General features: G+C 46.1%; 1 protein-coding gene across 3 annotated transcripts in view; it reads right to left on the bottom strand.

Moving 5' to 3' along the window:
* Nucleotides 1-14608: 14608 nt before the first annotated feature.
* Nucleotides 14609-19626, bottom strand: part of LOC119966356 (V-type proton ATPase 116 kDa subunit a1-like) — a 228052-nt gene continuing 223034 nt past the window's right edge. For all 3 annotated transcript variants that reach the window (XM_038797882.1, XM_038797883.1, XM_038797884.1), the window contains one exon: nucleotides 14609-15876. In XM_038797882.1, the coding sequence (XP_038653810.1) occupies nucleotides 15776-15876 (101 nt within the window). In that variant the 3' untranslated portion in view covers nucleotides 14609-15775. The remainder of the gene's footprint in view (nucleotides 15877-19626) is intronic.

The raw sequence follows: 19626 nt of genomic DNA, 5'->3' as shown, positions 1-19626 counted from the left end.
CCAGATCACAACAAATTCTTTTTCACACCAACAGTAATCAATATTTTGAAGGGAATGAGTTATATTTGCTTTTGAGTTTTATAACCTAGAAAACTACAGGAGGCCAGACAAATGTGAAAGTAGTTGTTCATGATGTTTATGAGAGGATATACCATAGACAGAAGATTCCAGAATCAGATAAAAGTGAGAAGAATATGAAGTGTGAGCAGAAATAATTCACATTTGATTTGCACCTGACTCATCATAGATCAGTGAAACATAGGCTAGCTCTAAACCTCAAGAAAGAATCATCAGTCTTTGGACAGGTAAAAGGCATAACCCGTTACCTCCCCATCTTTGTTGCCATTGTTAAATCCAAATAAACACTCAATTTGTTCTGCCCATAAATGACTAACTATCTTGATTTCCACACTCTCTTGAATATTCCGTCAAAAAATAACAAAATCAATACAAGAGTACACTGGAGTGTGATTGCTACAATGTACACACTTCTATTGTAGGATCATATACTGTTCAGTTATTAATATGTAGAATCAGACATATAACAACCTAGCCCAGGGTTTTCATAAAATAAAAACTATTGTTGAATGATATAAAGAAGGTATATTTGGTGGATTAGTGTTGGTATTAAAATAGGTAAGGAAGCCTGTGAACCAGCCCAATATATTACATTGATAATTATAAAGGCAGTGTCATGCTTGTGGGCAGAGTCAAACCAAGTGTGTATCCAACAAGTTTATGTACCTGAAGGCTGTTGAACTGGGGATGTATCTGGATGTTAGATGGATTTCGATCTTTGAAGGTTCATGACAAATGACATAAGCAAATACAGTATTAGAATGTGTTGCTTGGATTATTAAATATAAAACATGTTACATACGATCTGTGGAGAGACTGATAACTTTGAGAAAATTATTTGAATTCCCAATGGCTGATTGGGAGGATCACACAAGATTTTAAGCTTTAGTCCTTGACCTACCAGGTCTAAACTGCACAAGTCATGTTTGGGACATCCCACCAGGGAGAATCATATCAGCCTGAAGCAGCTGCACTTTAACATCTGTGCCTACCTCTGTCAACCTCGGATATGCACATTGCAATCTGCCCCCATTACTCACCTCCCTCCTCACCCCTGCATTAAAAAGGTGGTGTTGTGTTCAGGTGAAAGACTTCCAGATCTGGAACCTCTGCTGCTATTTTTGTAATGATGGAGAGACTCTCTGGGCAGGATCCGAGATCGGGTCCGACGCCGATCCCGCGATTCTCCGGTCCCGGTCGGGGGCAGTTGAAAGAGGCTCCCGCGGCAATTCACCGAGTGCAGCTGGCCAAGTTCCCGATGGTGTGGTTCTCTCATGGGTCCACCCATCGGGAACTCGGCTTGGCGGCTGCGGATTCAGTCTGTGGCTGCCCTGGTGGGGTTGGGGAGATCATTCACGGAGGGGGCCTCCAGGATGGCCAGGATACCGATCGAGGGCCACAGATCCATGTGCGATCTGTGGGGGGGCTATGTTTTCGGTGCGGGTCCGCGATGCGGGTAGGCCATGTCGGGCGGGGCGGCCGATGTAGGCCGCCGCTGTGCGCAGGCGCGGGCCCCCGACCAGAAGTGCAGGGCCCCGTATCAGTAGCCAGAGCTGCGAGGACTACTCCAGGTCCCTGCTAGCCCCTTGCAAATTGGAGAATCACCCTGGACTTTCTCCAGGTAAGTCCAGAGTGGTTCGCGCGTGTTTCTTTGTGGGTGTGGGGACATAGCCCCATTGTTGGAGAGTCCCACCCTCTGTCTTTATGAAAATTCAGGCCTTGCAGTCTATCTACCATCGGCATAGCTGCTCAGGTCAGGTCACTGTTTACAGATGTGAAATTCTTGCATCTTCTTCCCAGTGAAATAATCTGGGTGCCCTCTTTAACTTCAATCAAGCCATCCAAGTTGTGGTCAGGCAGAATTCAGAATAAGTCACAAGACCCTCTGAATTTCTCCATTCTACCCTGAATTAAAGACATAGTCACAAAACATAATAATCTGCTAAGCTTTGTATTTATAACAAGCAAAAAGTGCGATACATGGCTGCTGTACAGGGAGCATACATATTTATACTCCGCCTACTAGGCGGAGCCAGCAGGCAGGGAACTACCCCGGTACCTGCAGTACAGGGCCTTACCATAAAGCATCAATATTGACATCCTCGATATACAATATATACAAAGTATTATTTACTTTAAAACCTCAGGCCAATTTCATTTCAGATCATTTTGATTTTTGGATACCTCATATAGGCCTAGGGCTATTTACATTACAATGGCTGAAGTCTAGGCTAGCTATAGTCTAAAGTCAATAAATGGCTTGAAAAATAAGATGTATCACTGAATAATAAATACAGGATACCTGTAATAAGTTCCCATCCATGCCATCATCTGTGATTCTGCTTGTAGGAGAGGGTTCGCATGGACGAACAACTAGACTTCCTATGCTAAAGGTAGTGTGCAGTTGACAAGATACGTGTCGGCTTGAGCCAGAGATTTCCCGTGCTAAATGTCGGATGTGGTTGGTGATGTTTGTGTCGACTCAGGTTGTGTCGGTTCAAGTCAGAGACTTCCTGCGCTAAAGATCGATGAGCTTCAACAAAAGTGCAGTTACAGAATCCCTACAGTGCAGAAGAGGGCCATTCAGCCCATCCAGTTTGCACCAACCCTCTTAAAGAGCACCCTATCTAGGCCCACTGCTCTGCCCTATCCCCGTATCCCCACCTAACTTGCACATCCCTGGACACTAAGGCGCAATTTAATAATAATAATAATATTTATTATTGTCACAGGAGGCTTACATTAACCCTGCGATGAAGTTACTGAGAAAATACACTCGTCACCACACTCCGGCGCCTGTTCAGGTTCACAGAGGGAGAATTCAGAATGTCCAAATCACCAACAGCACGTCTTTCGGGACTTGTGGGAGGAAACTGGAGCACCCGGAGGAAACAACGCAGACACGGGGAGAACGTAAGACTCCGCACGGTGACCCAAGCCGGGAATCGAACCTGGGACCCTGGCGCTGTGAAGCAACAGTGCTAACCACTGTGCTACCATGCCGCACAATCCACCTAACCTGCACATCTTTGGACTGTGGGAGGAAACCGGGGCACTTGGAGGAAATCCACGCAGACACGGGGAGTACCTGCAAACTCCACACAGGCAGTGACCCAAGGTCGGAATTGAACCTGGTTCCTGTCGCTGTGAGGCAGCAGTGCTAACCACTGCCACCATGCCGCTGTTGGATTTGTTCAGTTTTTGGATGTGTTTAATTTTCTGATTTATGGATAAGGATGCTGAACCAGCAATAACATTTTTTAATGAGGCATTGATTAGGCTTTATTCAGAATATTGTGCCCAGTTTTGGTCTTCTGACCTGGTAAGTGATAGAGCACCCTGGAGGTGTCTGTAATACCAAAACTCTGTACTCCCCAGGCTAGAATGTTGGGGGGGGTGAATTTTGAAAAATTAATTTACGGGGTGTGGGCATCGCTGGTCAGGCCAGCAATTGCCCTTCAGAAGGTGGTGGTGAGTTGCCTTCTTGAACCGCTGCAGTCCTTCAAGTGGAGGAACACCCACTGTGCTGATAGGGAGGGAGTTCCAGCATTTTGACCCAGCGACAGTGAAGGAACGGCGATATATTTCCAAGTCAGGGTGGTGAGTGACTTGGAGGGGAACCTCCAGATGGTGGGGTTCCCAGGTATCTGCTGCTCTTATCATTCTAGATGGTAGTGGTTGTGGGTCTGGAAGGTGTTGACTAAGGAACCTTGTGAGTTACTGCAGTGCATCTTGTAAATGGTGCACATGGCTGCCATTGTTCGTTGGCGGTGGAGGGTTTGAATGTTTGTGGAAGGGGGAGCAATCAAGCGGAGGCTGCTTTGTCCTGGAGTTAACCCCGGGAGCAGCATTAATTTCTTGAACGTGAGACTTACTCCCCTATCTCAGTGGAAACCTTGCTGTAGAGAGCTGCCAGCCAATCGAATAGCAAGCAGATCTGTAGTCCCAGCAGTGCCAACTGGAAGGAATGGCCCCAGTGGGAATTACAGACATAATGGGCGTGATTCTCCGAAACCGGGAGAAATCGTGAGGCTGGCGTCAAAAACGGGCGGGTTTGACGCCAGCCTCCGCCCCCCCGACCGGGAACCGATTCTGGTCCCCGGTCGGGGCTAGCATGCCGCGGCCGTGAACTCCGGCATCGCGGGCTTAACGAATTTTGTTAAGCCGCTTGCCAGAGTTTGCGACGGCTGACGCGTCACATGACGTCAGCCGCGCATGCGCGGATTGGAAGACTCCAACCCGCGCATGCGCGGATGACGTCATCACGCATTTGCGTGAAACGCGCGCATGCGCGGGCCGGTATGCCCCTCAGCCACCCCGCGAATGGATACAGTGGGGCGGCGGAAGGATAAAGAGTGCGCGGGGTAAGTACCTGCTGCCCGCGATCGGTGGGCACCGATCGCGGGCCCATGGCACCCTTGGCACGGCCGTGGTACTGCTGTGCCAATCGGTGCCAAGGTTCCCAAGATCGCAACTTTACGGCCGTTTTTACGGACGGTCAGACCAGGTGTGTTTGACGTTCCTAAAAATGGTCGTAAAAGGCTTGGAATTCGGCCCATCGGCCAGCTGAGAATCGCTGCTCGCTGTAAAAAAACGGCGGGCAGCGATTTGTGTCGGGAGGCGGGCGTGGGGGGGGGGGGGGAGAATAGCGGGAGGGCGTCAGACCAGCGTGGCCGTAAAAATTTACGACCCCCGCTATTCTCCGCACCGTCATGAGTGCGTAGAATCGCCCCCAATGTTTTTTTTTTATAAATGTTTTTTATTCAGTTTTCATGTTTTATATTGAACAAATTACAAATTGTTAGAGAGAGAGAAAAAAAAACACGCAAAAATTAACATATATATTTACAGGTAAGCATCTTCGCAATAATAACTGTGGCCTCCCCCCTTTAGCCGGCATACATATTTTACATTCCCCAATATGGCCGAGGCACATGTTTATTGGCATTTATTTACAGTTTGGTTTTGGTCCTTAGCTAGCCGTCAAACCCCCATAACGAACCCGTAGCCCCCCCCCCCCCACAACCTTCCCCCGATTCCCGTCCATTTTCCCCTGATTCTTGGCCACCCGACTATTCTTCCTCTTATTCGCTTATTCGTTGGCCACAAACAGGTCCTGGAACAATTGCATGAATGGCTCCCACGTTCTGTGGAAGCCGTCGTCCGACCCTCGGATGGCGAATTTGATTTTCTCCATTTGGAGAGATTCCGAGAGGTCGGACAGCCAGTCTGCAGGTCTGGGCAGTGCTGCTGACTGCCAGCCAAACAGGATTCTACGGTGGGCGATCAGGGAGGCAAAGGCAAGGGCGTCCGCCCTCCTCCCCAGGAATAGATCTGGCTGGTCTGAAACCCCGAAGACGGCCACTATCGGGCATGGCTCCACCCTCACCCCCACCACTTTGGACATAGCCTCGAAGAAGGCTGTCCAGTACTCCACAAGTCTGGGGCAAGACCAGAACATGTGGGCGTGGTTGGCCGGGCCTCTTTGGCACCGTTCGCATCTGTCCTCCACCTCCAGGAAGAACCTGCTCATACAGTTTCTTGTTAAGTGGGCTCTATGTACCACTTTTAGTTGTGTCAGGCTGAGCCTTGCGCACGTGGAGGTGGAGTTGACCCTATGCAGTGCTTCGCTCCAGAGTCCCCACCCTATCTCCATCCCCAGGTCGTCCTCCCATTTCCTTCTTGTTGCGTCCAGTACGGTGTCGTCCCTTTCTACCAGTCGGTCATACAAGTCGCTACAGTCCCCTTTCTTTAGGATACTTGCATCCAGTACGTCTTCCAGTCGTGTCTGTCATGGCGGTTGTGGGTACGTCCTTGTCTCCTTTTGTAGGAAGTTTTTGAGCTGGAGGTACCGCAGCTCGTTCCCCCCAGCTAGCCGAAATTTCTCTGTCAGTTCGTCCAGTGTTGCGATCCTGTCGTCCATGTATAGGTCCCTGATTGTCAGTGTCCCCCCGTCCTGTCTCCACCTTTTGAAGGTGGCGTCAGTCAGTGCTGGTGTGAACCTATGGTTGTTGCAGATGGGAGCCTTGTCCGACATTTTGGTCAGGCCAAATTGCTGCCGCAGTTGGTTCCAGGATTGGAGGGTGGCTGTCACCACTGGGCTGCTGGAGTGTTTTTTGGGTGGGGATGGGAGTGCTGCCGTGGCGAGGGCCCGGAGGGAGGTCCCCATGCAGGAGGCCTCCTCCGCACGCACCCACTCGGCTTCTGGCTCCTGGACAGACATAATGAGCAAACGTAAGAGTAGATTTGGGGGTTTCGCAAAGAGGAGTGGGGATCTGCATTCCGTGTCGCGTCTTTTCGTCCGACGTCACTTCGTCCAACGACACTTCGTCCACGTCTTTTGGTCCAACGTCTTTTTGTCCGCCCGTCTTTTGCTCCAACGTCACTTCGTCCAATTATCCAATTACAAATTAACTCCGTATAAAACCATTTAATTGATAAAATACAAGTACAATACAGCAAGTGAATTTAATTGCTAAAATGCAAGTAATTGATAAAATGCAAGTAAAATGCAAGTTGAAAAATGCAGTTTAAAAATCTAAAAATGCAGTTAAAAAATCTAAAAGTTTACTAATTACTTAAAATTCCCGAAATTACTTAAAATTGATGTAAATTGTAAGCAACATTCCTCAAGAAATCAATTTTTGTTGTAGAATCATATTCAACGACCAATCTTTTGAGGCGTTCAGTTATTTTCTTATATCGCGTACATGAAGTCGACTGATCTCCCCGAAGAATTTGAGCCTTTTTGCCTATTATGAACCCATCCTTTTCCTTCAGAGTTTTGATTAACCTCCAGATATTCAAATGAGCTCCACCCGCCGAACGCTTTATGGCAGAATGAAACCCCTCAGCAGCATTATTTGTTCTCGGTAGATCTTGTAGAACACGCTGATTAACATTCCATACAGCTGTCGGGAATGTAGGTGTTTCTCTCCTTCGTCTGGCACCACGTCCTCTCACAATGCCTATGTAAGTCAAGTCGAAGTAAACGATGAATTCAGCAGGTATCTCTTCATCGTCTATCAAATCTTCATAAGCCTCTTCGACATCTTCAACGGGGAGGAAAGCTAATGCTGAAAAACATTGAATTTTAAGACAGAATTCAGAGTCTGTATTGTATTTTTCTTTGAGGCCTAAATCGGTAATTTTTCGAAACACAGATTGGCTCAAATGAAACAAACATGCCACGACAGATGAATTAAGGAATGATGAATTAATTGCCTTGTGAACTGCAACTTCGAAATCTGCCATAACATCAATCGGATCTGCATTAGGTTGCATAATTTTCAATTGGTCAAAGAATAATTCGTATGTCTGCTTTCTTTTATTCGGCAGTAATGCAAAGACCCTTGGAAAACTGCTTTCTTTAACTTGTACATGAATGCAGAACAGTTGAAACCACTGTTGTGGCACAATCTTGAATGTCCCATCGCATGCCCAATGACGATATGATGCTAAATCCTGAAGAGCACTTTCTGATGCGAATACTAGTAAGCGCTGTTGATCCTCGGCGCCCGAATCGTATCTCAGAAACTGTTCGCCATTGTCAAGTCTACAATATTTGTCAGGTATTTCAAAACCGTGTCTAGCCGCTGGATTAGCGGGAAATCCAGAATTTTTTTGTCGGCACCTTTGAATAGTCCTTGAGACGACTGGCAACCTAGGGAGTTGAGAGCAGGTATTTCTGATAGCTGCGTAAACTTGGCCGCTAGTATGCTACGCGAACTTGCTGCTATGTTTTCCACTGCTTCATGCTTTATTTCTGCAACTGCTTTTCTAGCATTTAACGAATCAACATCAGCTGGATGAAGGTGCTCATTAGAGAAATAAATAATTTTCGGCTCATTGTTTTCCGTTACCGTGTGAATCCGCACTGAACATAGCCTTCTTTTCTCACATCTCCAGTATTCTTTTCCTAGGTTTGGACTGCTCGAATGAAAATCGTAGATATAGTTATTTCCATCAGCTACTTTCCTTTTACTCTTCGTTGACACAATGAACTTTGCCATTTCAGGATGGCCGAATTAAGAAAGAGAACGATAATATCTATCCTTTAACGAGGCTCGTTAAAGGAAAGAGAACGATAATAACTATCCTTTAACGAGGCTCGTTAAAGGAAAGAGACCGGTAATAAAAATCCTTTATTGCATAAAAAGTTAATGTGGGGAGTGGAGTGGAGTGCTACAAGTTACAAAAAGTCAAGTTACAAAAAGTCTTAGACAAAAAAAATTATTAGTAAACTTTTAGATTTTTTAACTGCATTTTTAGATTTTTAAACTGCATTTTCAACTTGCATTTTACTTGCATTTTATCAATTACTTGCATTTTAGCAATTAAATTCACTTGCTGTATTGTACTTGCATTTTATCAATTAAATGGTTTTATACGGAGTTAATTTGTAATTGGATAATTGGACGAAGTGACGTTGGACCAAAAGACGGGCGGACAAAAAGACGTTGGACCAAAAGATGTGGACGAAGTGTCGTTGGACGAAATGACGTCGGACGAAAAGACATAGCACCCTGCATTCAAGAGGCTGCAGGGAGGTTTAAACGGGTTATGACTTGGTGGGGGATTGTCTCTAATCGGCCCATGGGATGTTGTATGAATTAAGTAATGGCATGATGGGAAAATCGGTCAACTACTTGGTACAATGTAAGAAAGGCTGACTCCGCATAACTTAAAGCATGTATAAGATCAGAGAAGGTCAAGCTATTCCAAAATGCCTGACCTCTGTAACTTAAGATAAGTTTAACTCATCATGACCCAGGCCTGTATGAGTAAGACAAGATAAGGAGCGAAATGGCCGGAATTCTCTGCCACCCGGGAATTGGCGGGGGCGGGAATTGCGCTGTGCCGATTGGTGGGCCCCCCACGTGCCCCCCGCGGTGATTCTCCGGCCCGCGATGGGCCGAAGTGCTGCCGCTGAGAGGCCAATCCCGCCACCATGGTTTCAACCACCTCTGGTGGTGGCGGGATTGGTGGTGTGAGCGGGCCCCCGGGGTCCTGGGGGGGCCACGGGGCGATCGGACCCCGGGGGGTGCATGCGCGAACCGGCAAAGGCCTTTCGGCCAGTCCCGACGCCGGCTGGCGGGCGTCAAAGGCCGTTGGCGCCGGTTTTGGCGCCAGTCGGCATGGCGCCAACCACTCTGGCGCGGCGCCAACTTTCCGGCGCGGGCCTAGCCCCCAAAGGTCCGGAGAATTCCGCACCTTTGGGAGGCCTGATGCCGGAGTGGTTGGCGCCACTCCGCTACGCCGGGACCCCCCGCCCCGCTGGGTAGGGGAGAATCCCGGCCAAGGTCAGGAATTAAGGAGTCACCGATCTTTTAATGTTCTATCAAAGGACAAGATAATGGTATGAGGGATGAGACAAAGAGTCCTAGAAGGTTAGCAGGTCGTGCCTGTTTCATGACATTGCTTATGTTTCCACCTCTGATTGAATTCCTGACTAAGCTGTAGTCACGCAATCTTGATAATGATAATGTATAAATATTGAACTGATTCTCTGTGTAAGCGCGGACTTGAGGAGGAATAAGCAGTGGGTTCCAACTGCTCTCTGAACTCAAGTTGCAGCCAATACTGCATGCAGTCTTTTCATAAATAAAGACTCCTTATTTTGTCGAAACTAACTTTATTGAGTCTTTCCACCACAGTCCAGAAGTAGGAAAAATATTGACTTCTACACCCATAGGCCCCCAAAGTGAATATTTGCCTGAACCAGCCCATCATTTAAAGCTGCTAGGCTTCCCACATGTTGTAGGCTCAGCCTGGTGCTGGTAAATTACAGGCATGGGTGGGATGAGGCCTTTACTTGGCCACTAAGGACCTCAATAGTGTCAAGAGTAAGCATGCTGCTCGATGCCTTTATGCTCCCTGTAAAATGTCACACAGGTTGGGGGTGTGAGTAGGTGGCGGTTAGGCCACCAGCTTGATTTTATGTGCCCCCCTCGCTTGCAGCATAGTTATGCTCCTAAGTGTGCCGTAGTGTGCGTGCAATATTAATGTAAGCCTACTTGTGACATTAATGAAGATTATTATTGTTATGTTTTCATTTTCTGAATGAATTTTGAAATGTCCCCAGAGTGCAGATGTTGGTTTACATATTTGGCATCCTGAAAAACCTGAAGGGAATGCAGAAAATAGATGGTGATGCTTTGTATCATCTGTTGGAACAGGCAATTCTGAACAGGATGAGGTTGGGAAAAGTCTACGATGAAAAAATATTGCATTGCTGCCCAGATGTAACTTGGTGTCGGTTCTTTTCATTCAGTCGTAAGGTGCTGAAAAAAACAACTGCATTTGACAGACACCGGGGGAAGACCTTTCCCTTTGGATCTGGACTGAGATGTCAGGGTAAAATGGGGTTCACAGCCCCACTCTGGGTGAAATTCATGGCCTATCCCGCTGGCAGGACGTTTTGGTTCCGGACAGGTCAATGGGCATTTGAACGGTTCACTGCGCTATGGCGGGACTGTAGAATCCTGTCCACTGTTTGGGGAACAGTCACCTAGCAGTGATTTTCACCGAATTAGCCAATTTGTGGATAGGAGGTGGCGCCTGCTGCTGCCAGTGACAGCCCTCCACCTCAGAAGGAACAGCAACCTACACTTCAGGAAAGACAGATGGAGGCTGCCTCCATCTTGAGGTGTCCTCTCTGCTCATTTAAAAACTTTAAAATTCAAAATTGGTCTTGGCAGCCAAGACACCATCATGAAGGGTGGTGAAGACCCGTTCACTCTGCCTCCAGGCAGTTGGCCTATCCCTGACACCTTGGGGGTCCATGGCTGACCGGAAAAATCAGGGCCGTGTCTTGAGAATTATTTGTGTTTACCTGGAAATTTGTATGAGGGAAGAACCAGGCGACACAATGGAAGCATTAAATTGCTGTGTAAATGGTTTGGATTTCATCTTGTCACCAACCGTTTGAATTTAGAAGACAATTGTTAAATTTCCACTTAGCTTTCTCTTGTTCTTTCATGGATGTGAGTGTCTCTGGCAAGGCCATTTATTGCCCATCCTGAATTATCTGAACCGACTGGCTTGTTTAGCAATTTCAGAGGACAATTAAGAGTCAACCATAATGTTGTGTGTTGAAACTAGGAACTTTCTTAAAAGCTATGATCCAGAACCATTATAAATCAAACCACAAGATTAAAATATTTCTACAGTAGTGAGAACATAAAAATCACAGTTGCGTAAATAAAATAAAATTAAAAATTATAGTTCAATGTAGAGGTTATGGATGATTGTTTTTTCATGAGATGTTGCTGTTATATCACTTATTTGCTTACTAGTTATTTGCCAAAAACTCTGGTTTGCAACTAAACTTAAAAACAAGGGAGCTTAAAAAGGGGGCACAGTGGTTAGCACTGCTGCCTCACAGCGCCAGGGACGCGGGTTCGATTGTAACCTTAGGTGACTATGTGGTGTTTGCACATTCTTCTCGTGTCTGCGTGGGTCTCCTCCGGCTACTCCAGGTTCCTCCCACAGCCTAAGGATTGGCTATGTGAGGTGGAGTTATGGGGATAGGGTGGAGAATTGGGCCTAGGTGGGATGCTCTTTCAGATGGGCCAAACAGCCTCCTTCTTTCTCTTGAAGGTTGCAGCAAAGTGGTTAACATGGTCAGTTTGAACTCTTTAGTGATTTCTTTTTTTTTTCCTTTTGGGCACTGCTTAACGTGTTCACCCTCTCTTCTATTTTATTTATTTAAAAAAATATATTTTCTATTCTCCTTTTTCACATTTTCTCCCAAATTTACACCCAACAATAAACGATAATCAGTTACGAATGCAATGTCAATCCCCATATCAATAACAATGATCCCATCCTCCCACCAAACCCCAAACATTAGCCCGCATGTTAACATAAACAAATGACAAAAAGGAATTAGGAATCATCCATAGTCACCATTAACACATACAGTCCCCTTCCCCCCAACCCTCCCAGCCCACCCACCCCCCCCAATGTTCGATGTAATCCAATTCTCAAAAGTGCACAATGAATAATGCCCACAAATTGTAAAACTCCTCCATCCTTCCCCTCAGTTAAATTTGATCTTTTCAAACGTCAAGAATTCCAGCCGGTCCCCCGCCACGCCAGAGCACAGGGTGGAGAGATTGATCTCCACCCTTACAGCATCCGCCTTTGGGGGATCAACAAGTCGAAGGCTACAACATCTGCCTCCACACCCATTTCCAACCCCGGCTGGTCCGACACCTCGAATATGGCCTCCAGGGTCCAGTTTCATGTGCACCACTTTAGAGATTACCCTAAAAACCTCCTTCCTGTAATCCTCCAGCTTTGGACAGGACCAAAACATATGAACATGGTTTGTGCCCCCCCTCCGCAACATTCTATTACCCCCTCAAAGAGTTGGCTCATCCTCGCCCTTGTAAGGTATGCCCTATACACCACCTTCAGCTGTATCAGCCCCAACCTCGCACATGAGGTGGAGGTGTTCACCCTCCAGAGCACCTCACACCAGGACCACTCCTCCATACCCTCTCCCAGCTCTTCCTCCCACTGTGTCTTGATCCCTTCCAGTGGTGCCTTCTCCTCTTCCAAAATAGCCCCATAAACTGCCGATACTACCCCCGTCTCCAGTCCCCCTGTCGTCAGCACCTCCTCCAGCAATGTGGAAGCCGACGCTACTGGGAAGCTCTGTATCTCCTTTCTGGCAAAGTCTCGAACCTGCATGTATCTAAATATTTCTCGCTTCTATTTTGCTGGCCATTTAAGACAAAGAATTTAAGAATTGCATTCAAATAGTACAGAAGGAACTTTATTTTGAATGTTAAGAAAAGATGCAAAAATAGGAAAATAAACCCCATGAGAGGGCTACACTTATCCAGTTTTAATTCTTCTGTAATTAATACCCTGGCTAGGAGCAGGATCGTCTCTTTAATCAAACATGTGGCTTGCTGGGGAGCAGAAGACTCCTGAAATATGTGTTTTCTTGACACATTTTGAAATACTGATTAAATACAGCAACAAATACTAAGTATTCTCATTAAAAATGAACAAGGATCATAAACTGCAGTGGATTGTAATAACGATGTAACTCAATAAAACCAGCTTACACAGATACAAATATAGTCCTTGTAATATAAATACACAGTCACTGCCGGCTTCAGGGTAGTTATTTTATTGTCAGAGGAGTTGACATAAAACATTGGAGACCTTTTTGGCTTATATCATTATTTTATATGTCTGCCACTAATAATCGCACTTTAAAATATTCTAGAATTGCTCATGTAGCAGCATTTCTATCTGGTCATTACATTTTCTACCACTTACAACCTCTTAGAATGGGATATCACTGCCAGGTTCTCTTCTTCTCACTTGTCCCTCCTGAGCTAATTAGCAAGTACAAAACAGCAGCCCAGTGACAAATCACCACCTTGATGTCAGTTCAGGAGGATTAAGCATTTTACTATTTAAACTTAGAATCAGCGATCTCAATGTGAAAAATTGGCAAACTCAAGACTGGGGAGATTGTTGCTCCAAGCCCAAACAAAGTCCCATTAACAGCAAATGAATTGCCAATTACCCTTGCTTTGGCGTTGACCAAGAGCTGAATGATGACCAGGACATCAGAAGAACACTCTGCTCTCCTTCATAAAGTGCCATGGAACTTTGACAAGTACATGAGCAGACAAACTGCCTAATTGGGAATAAACAGGATAGCCTCCAAAACTGGGCAAGGGGATTGTGATGCACTCACACAGAGTACAACTACTGTTTGGGTTCCATTCACCTCCTGACCTCATTGCAGCCTTGGTCCAAACATAGACATAGCTGAACTCAAGAGGTGAGGTGAGAGTGACTGCCCTTGACATTAAAGGTTAGGGTTAGGCAACATTTGACCAAGTGTGGCTTGAAGGAGCTCTAGCAAAACCAAAGTCAATGGGAATGGGGGGAAAACTCTCCATTGGTTGGAATGATGCCTAGCACAATGGAAGATGATTGTGATGGTTGTAGGTCAATCATCCCAATAATGGGACATTGCTGCAGCAGTTCTTCAGGGTGTGTTTGAGGGTGTTTCATCAACTACCTCCCCTCCATCACAAGGACAGAAGTGGGGATGTCCTCAGATAATTGCATCATTCGCAACTGCTCAAATGCAGAAGCAGCCTGTGTCCATATTCAGCAAGATCTGGACAATATTCAAGCTTGGACTGAGGTGTGGCGTGAACATTACCTGTCATCTAAGTGCCAGGCAGTGACCATCTCCAACAAGAGCGAATCCAACTTTCTTCACCTGACATTTAATGGCATTATTATCACTGAATCCCACCGCTTGCAATTTCCTAGGGGATTACCATTGACCAGAAACTAAACCATAAAAGTCTGTGGTTACAAGGCTTGGAATTCAGTAGTGCGCAACTGACCTCCTGACTCCCCAAAGCCTGTTCGCCAGCTACAAGGCACAAGTGTAATGGAATACTCTCCACTGGCCTGGATCAGTGCAGCGGTAACAACAGTCAAGAAGCTCAACAGCATTCAAGATGAAGCGGCCCACTTGATTGACACCCCATCCAATACTTTTAACACTCACTCCCTTCACCACCGACGCAGTCGGAGCAGTGTGTACCATCTACAAGGTGTACTGCAGCAACACATAAAGGCTCCTTTGACAGCACCTTCCAAACGCAAGACCTCTACTACCTCGGGGGACAGGGGCAGCAGATGCATGGGAATATCACCACCTGCAAGATTCCTTCCAATTCACTCACCGTCCTGATGTGGAAATATATCGCCATTCCTTCACAGTCACTGAGTCAAAGTCCTGGAAAGCACCATAGGTGTTTCGACAACACATGGACTGCAGAATTTCAAGAAGGCAGCTCACCACCACATTATCCAGGACAACTGGGGATGGGTAATAAATGCTAACCTAGCCAGTGACACCCGTATCCCAAGAATGAATAATAAATAAACTCAGGCAGCATACTAACATTTTGCTGCCTACTCTTTGAAATGGTTTCAGCATCCAGCCAGAAAAATTGATTGATTGGATGCCTAAGCAAGGGTCAATATCATGAATGGCTAGCGCCTTTTACTAGCCTGTGGCCTCTTAAAGAGCAGGCGCATTGTGGCTGGTGCAAGTGCTGGCAGTTGAGCAGACTGAACCTGTGGAACATTTAATTGTGAAACAACATGGGAGAGAACAGAATCCAAAAGCCTTGGTGATAGAGGTGGAACAGAAAGATGTTCAGAATCTGGAGGAGGCCCTTGAAACATATATTCAGCAGGCAGTGGGAGCACACAACCAGGGATGTCAATGCCAGGAGCCAAGCTCTGAGAACCTAAATGCTGTACCGCAAGAAATTCAATGACCTCACACAAGTGGTCAAGGTCAGCAAATGCATCTTCAAATGCCATATTGGAATATGCGGCACAGTGGTTAGCTCAGCAATTCATTAAGCTAATCACAAGGGCTGACATTTGCAATTATGCTCACAGTGTTGTACAGGAGACAGATACCTTGGTGAGAATCGCAATAAAAATTTTTTCTGAATACTTTCATTTTAAGATATTTAATTATATTGCATTTACTATCAAGAATAATCTACACTTTTTTTGATAATGCATCAGGTGAATTATGCACTATGAATAATTTTAAATTTGATGCTACTAAACATGCAGTTTGTTATATTTCAATGTTCCTATGTAACAAGAAATATTTGTCAACCTATCTATTAATTGTTGATTTATCTTTTACAAATGTCCGTAAATGAGAAGGGGATGAATTTATAGCCTGCTCCTTTGTAAAATTTGTTTTGAAATTCCACCCTGTAAGAAAGAAAGGAGAAAACAAGTTAAAAATCCAGTAAAACGGTTAACGGAATATCACAGAAGGACACCTCGGAGGGCAATATGGGTAGAGCTCAGGAATAGGAAGGGTGTAGTCACAATGTTGGCCTTCCAAAAGCCAGCGGGAGATAGAGGACCAGATATGGATGCAGATTTTGAAAAGGTGTAAAAGCAACAGGGTTGTTGTGGTGGGTGATTTTAACTTCCTCTATATTGACTGGGAGTCACTTAGTGCTAGGGGCTTGGATGGGGCAGAGTTTGTAAGGAGCATCCAGGAGATCTTCTTGTAACAATATGTAGATAGTTCAACTAGGGAAGGGGCTGTACTGGACCTGATATGGGGGAATGAGCCCAGCCAGGTGGTAGAAGTTTCAATAGGGGTGCATTTCGGGAACAGTGACCATAATTCAGTAAGTTTTAAGGTACTGTTGGACAAAGATAAGTGTAGTTCTCGGGTGAAAGTGCAAAATTTGGGGAAGGAAGGCTAATTATAACAATATTAGGCAGGAACTGAAGAATCTATATTGGGAGTGGATGTTTGACGGCAAATCACCATCTGGCACTGGGGAAGTTTTTAAATGTCAGTTGATAGGAATTCGGGACCGGCATGTTCCTGTGAGGAAGAAGGATAAGTATGGCAAGTTACGGGAACCTTGTATAACGAGGGATATTGTGAGTCTGGTCTAAAAGAAAAAGGAAGCATCTGTGCGGGCTACAAGGCTGGGAACAGGTGAAGCCTATGCAAAATATAAGGAAAGTAGGAAGGAACTAAACAAGGAGTCAGGAGGGCTAAAAGGGGTCACGAAAAGTCATTGGCAAACAGTATTAAGGAAAATCTCAAGGCTTTTTATATGTATATAAAGAGCAAGAGGGTAGCAAGGGAAAGAGTTAGCCCACTCAAGGACTGGGGAGGAAATCTATGCATGGGGCCAGAGGAAATGGGCGAGATACTAAATGAGTACTTTGCATCACTATTCACCAAAGAGAATGACTTGGTGGATGATGAGTCTGGGGAAGGGTGTGTAGATAGTCTGGGTCACATTGAGATCAAAAAGGAGGTGTTGGGCATCTTGGTAAACATTTAGGTAGATAAGTCCCCAGGGCCAGATGGGATCTACCCCAGAATACTGAGAGAGGCAAGGGTGGACATTGCTGGGGCCTTGACAGAAATCATTGTATCCTCATTGGCTATAGGTGAGGTCCCAGAGGACTGGAGAATAGCTAATGTTGTTCCTTCGTTTAAGAAGGGTAGCAAGGATAATCCACAAAATTACAGGTCGGTGAGGCTTACGTCAGTGATAGGGAAATTATTGGAGAGGATTCTTCGAGAAAGGATTTACTCCCATTTGGAAGCAAGTAGACATATTAACTAGAAGCAGCATGGTTTTGTGAAGGGGAGGTCGTGTCTCACCAACTTGCTTGAGTTTTCCGAGGAAGTGATGAAGATGATTGATGAAGATAGGGCAGTGGATGTTGTCTACATGGACTTAAGTAAGGCCTTTGTCAAGGTCCTCATGGCAGACTGATACAGAAGGTGACATCATACGGGATCAGAAGTGAGCTGGCAAGATGGATACAGAACTGGCTCAGTCATAGAAGACAGAGAGTTGCAGTGGGTGCTTTTCTGAATGGATGGCTGTGACTAGTCGCGCTGTGCAGGAATCAATGCTGGGACCTTTGCTGTTTGTCGTATGTATAAATGATTTGGAGGAAAATGTAACTGGCCTGATTCGTAAGTTTGCAGATGACACAAAGTTTGGTGGAATTGTGGATAGCGATGAGGACTGTCAGAGGATACAGCAGGATATAGATTGATTGGCGGCTTGAGCGGAGAGATGGCAGATGAAATTTAATCCGGACAAATGTTAGGTAATGCATTTTAGAAGGTCTAATTCAGGTGGGAAATATACAGTAAATGGCAGAACCCTTCAGAGTATTGACAGGTAGAGGGATCTGGGTATACAGGTCTACAGGTCACTGAGAGTGGCAATGCAGGTAGAGAAGGTAGTCAAGTAAGCAGATGGCATGCTTGCCTTCATCAGCTATAAAACTTGGTGAGTCATCCTGCAGCTGTATAGAACCTTAGTTTGGCCATACTTAGAATGTGGTATTGAATTCTGGTCGGCAACTACCAGAAGGATGCAGGGGCTTTGGAGACGGTACAGAAGAGGTTTACCTGGATGTTGCCTGCTATGGAGCGCATTAGCTATGAGGAGAGGTTGGATAATAATAACCTTTTATTGTCACAAGTATGAAGTTACTGTAAAAAACCCCTCATCGCCACATTCCGACGCCTGTTCGGGGAAGCCGGTACGGGAATTGAACCCGCGCTGCTGGCCTTGTTCTGCATCACAAACCAGCTGTCTAGCCCACTGAGCTAAACCAGCCCCACAATAAAAATAGTCAATGTCAGGCATGGGATTCAAACCAATGCCACCAGAGAAGAGTGCGATGTGAACAGCGCATTAGACCGCTCGGCCATCCTGACCAACTCGGATAAAAATGGTTTATTCTCACTCGGACGATGAAGGTTCAGGGGCGATCTGATAGAAGTCTACAAAATTATGAGGGGCATGGACAGAGTGGATAGTCAGAAGCCTTTTCCCAGGGTGAAACTCAAATAATAGGGGGCATAGGTTTAAGGAGCGAGGGGCAAAGTTTAGAGGAGATGTGTGAGGGAAGTGTTTTACACAGAGGGTGGTTGATGCCTGGAACTCGCTGCCGGAGGAGGTGGTGGAAGCAGATACGATAGTGACGTTTAAGGGACGTCCTGACAAATACATGAATAGGATGGGAAAAGATGTCCAGGATGTGTAGAAGGTTTTAGGTTAGATGGGCAACATGGTTGGCGCAGGCTTGGAGGGCCGAAGGGCCTGTCCCTGTGCTGTACAAAGAGCCAATTATCATCCTGGGGTGTCCTTCGAAGAGGCCGGGGATCTCCAACTGCCGCAGGATGTCGCTATTGTGCACACTCTGGGAAGTATGCACACGTGTGGAAGATCTTGAGGTGGTGGTTGTACATGAGTTGGATGTTCAGGGAGTGGAACCCCTTCCTGTTGATGAACGGCACTCCTGGGCTGCTCGGAGCTCACAACATGCGACATGTGTACCATCTATTATCTCCTAGACCCGGGGCATCCCGATGATGGCAGAGAATCCTGCTGCCTGGGCATCTTGATAGACTTGGTCCAGGCCAAAGTTTATGTATTTGGCTGCCCAGGCAAACAGGGCATCCGTGACTTCATGGAAACACTTGCGGGCTGTAGGTTGGGAAATCCGCACAAGTCCCAGCTCGAGCCCTGGAATGAACCTGAAATGTAAAGGTTCAGGGCTGTGGAGACCCTAATGGCCACTGGGAGTGGGTTTCCTCCTCCTCCACGTGGTGCCAAGTCTGCAAGGACATAACACAGGTGCTGCACTGTCCCCTTGTTGAGGCGGAGCCTCCTGCAGCGCATGCTATTTGACATCTCGAACAACCAGCAATGCCTGTACATCTTGGGCCATCGCTGGGCTCCTCCTCTGAGTCCCTCCCTGGTATGATGGGCAGCCGAGTCCTCAGGATGTGGGGCATGGCCCTGCACATGGGCTGACACGAGAATCCACATGAGAATATTTAGAAAATCGACTATGTAACATTGCACATATCACACCAACCATTAAACAACAAGGAAACGTTACTGTTCCAAAAGAAAGCTATATCAGCTCATTTTCACAAAAAAACCCAAACAC

Source organism: Scyliorhinus canicula, chromosome 5, assembly GCF_902713615.1.
Source record: "Scyliorhinus canicula chromosome 5, sScyCan1.1, whole genome shotgun sequence".
Classification (NCBI taxonomy): Eukaryota; Metazoa; Chordata; class Chondrichthyes; order Carcharhiniformes; family Scyliorhinidae; genus Scyliorhinus; species Scyliorhinus canicula.
This window is presented reverse-complemented; position numbering and strand designations above follow the sequence as displayed.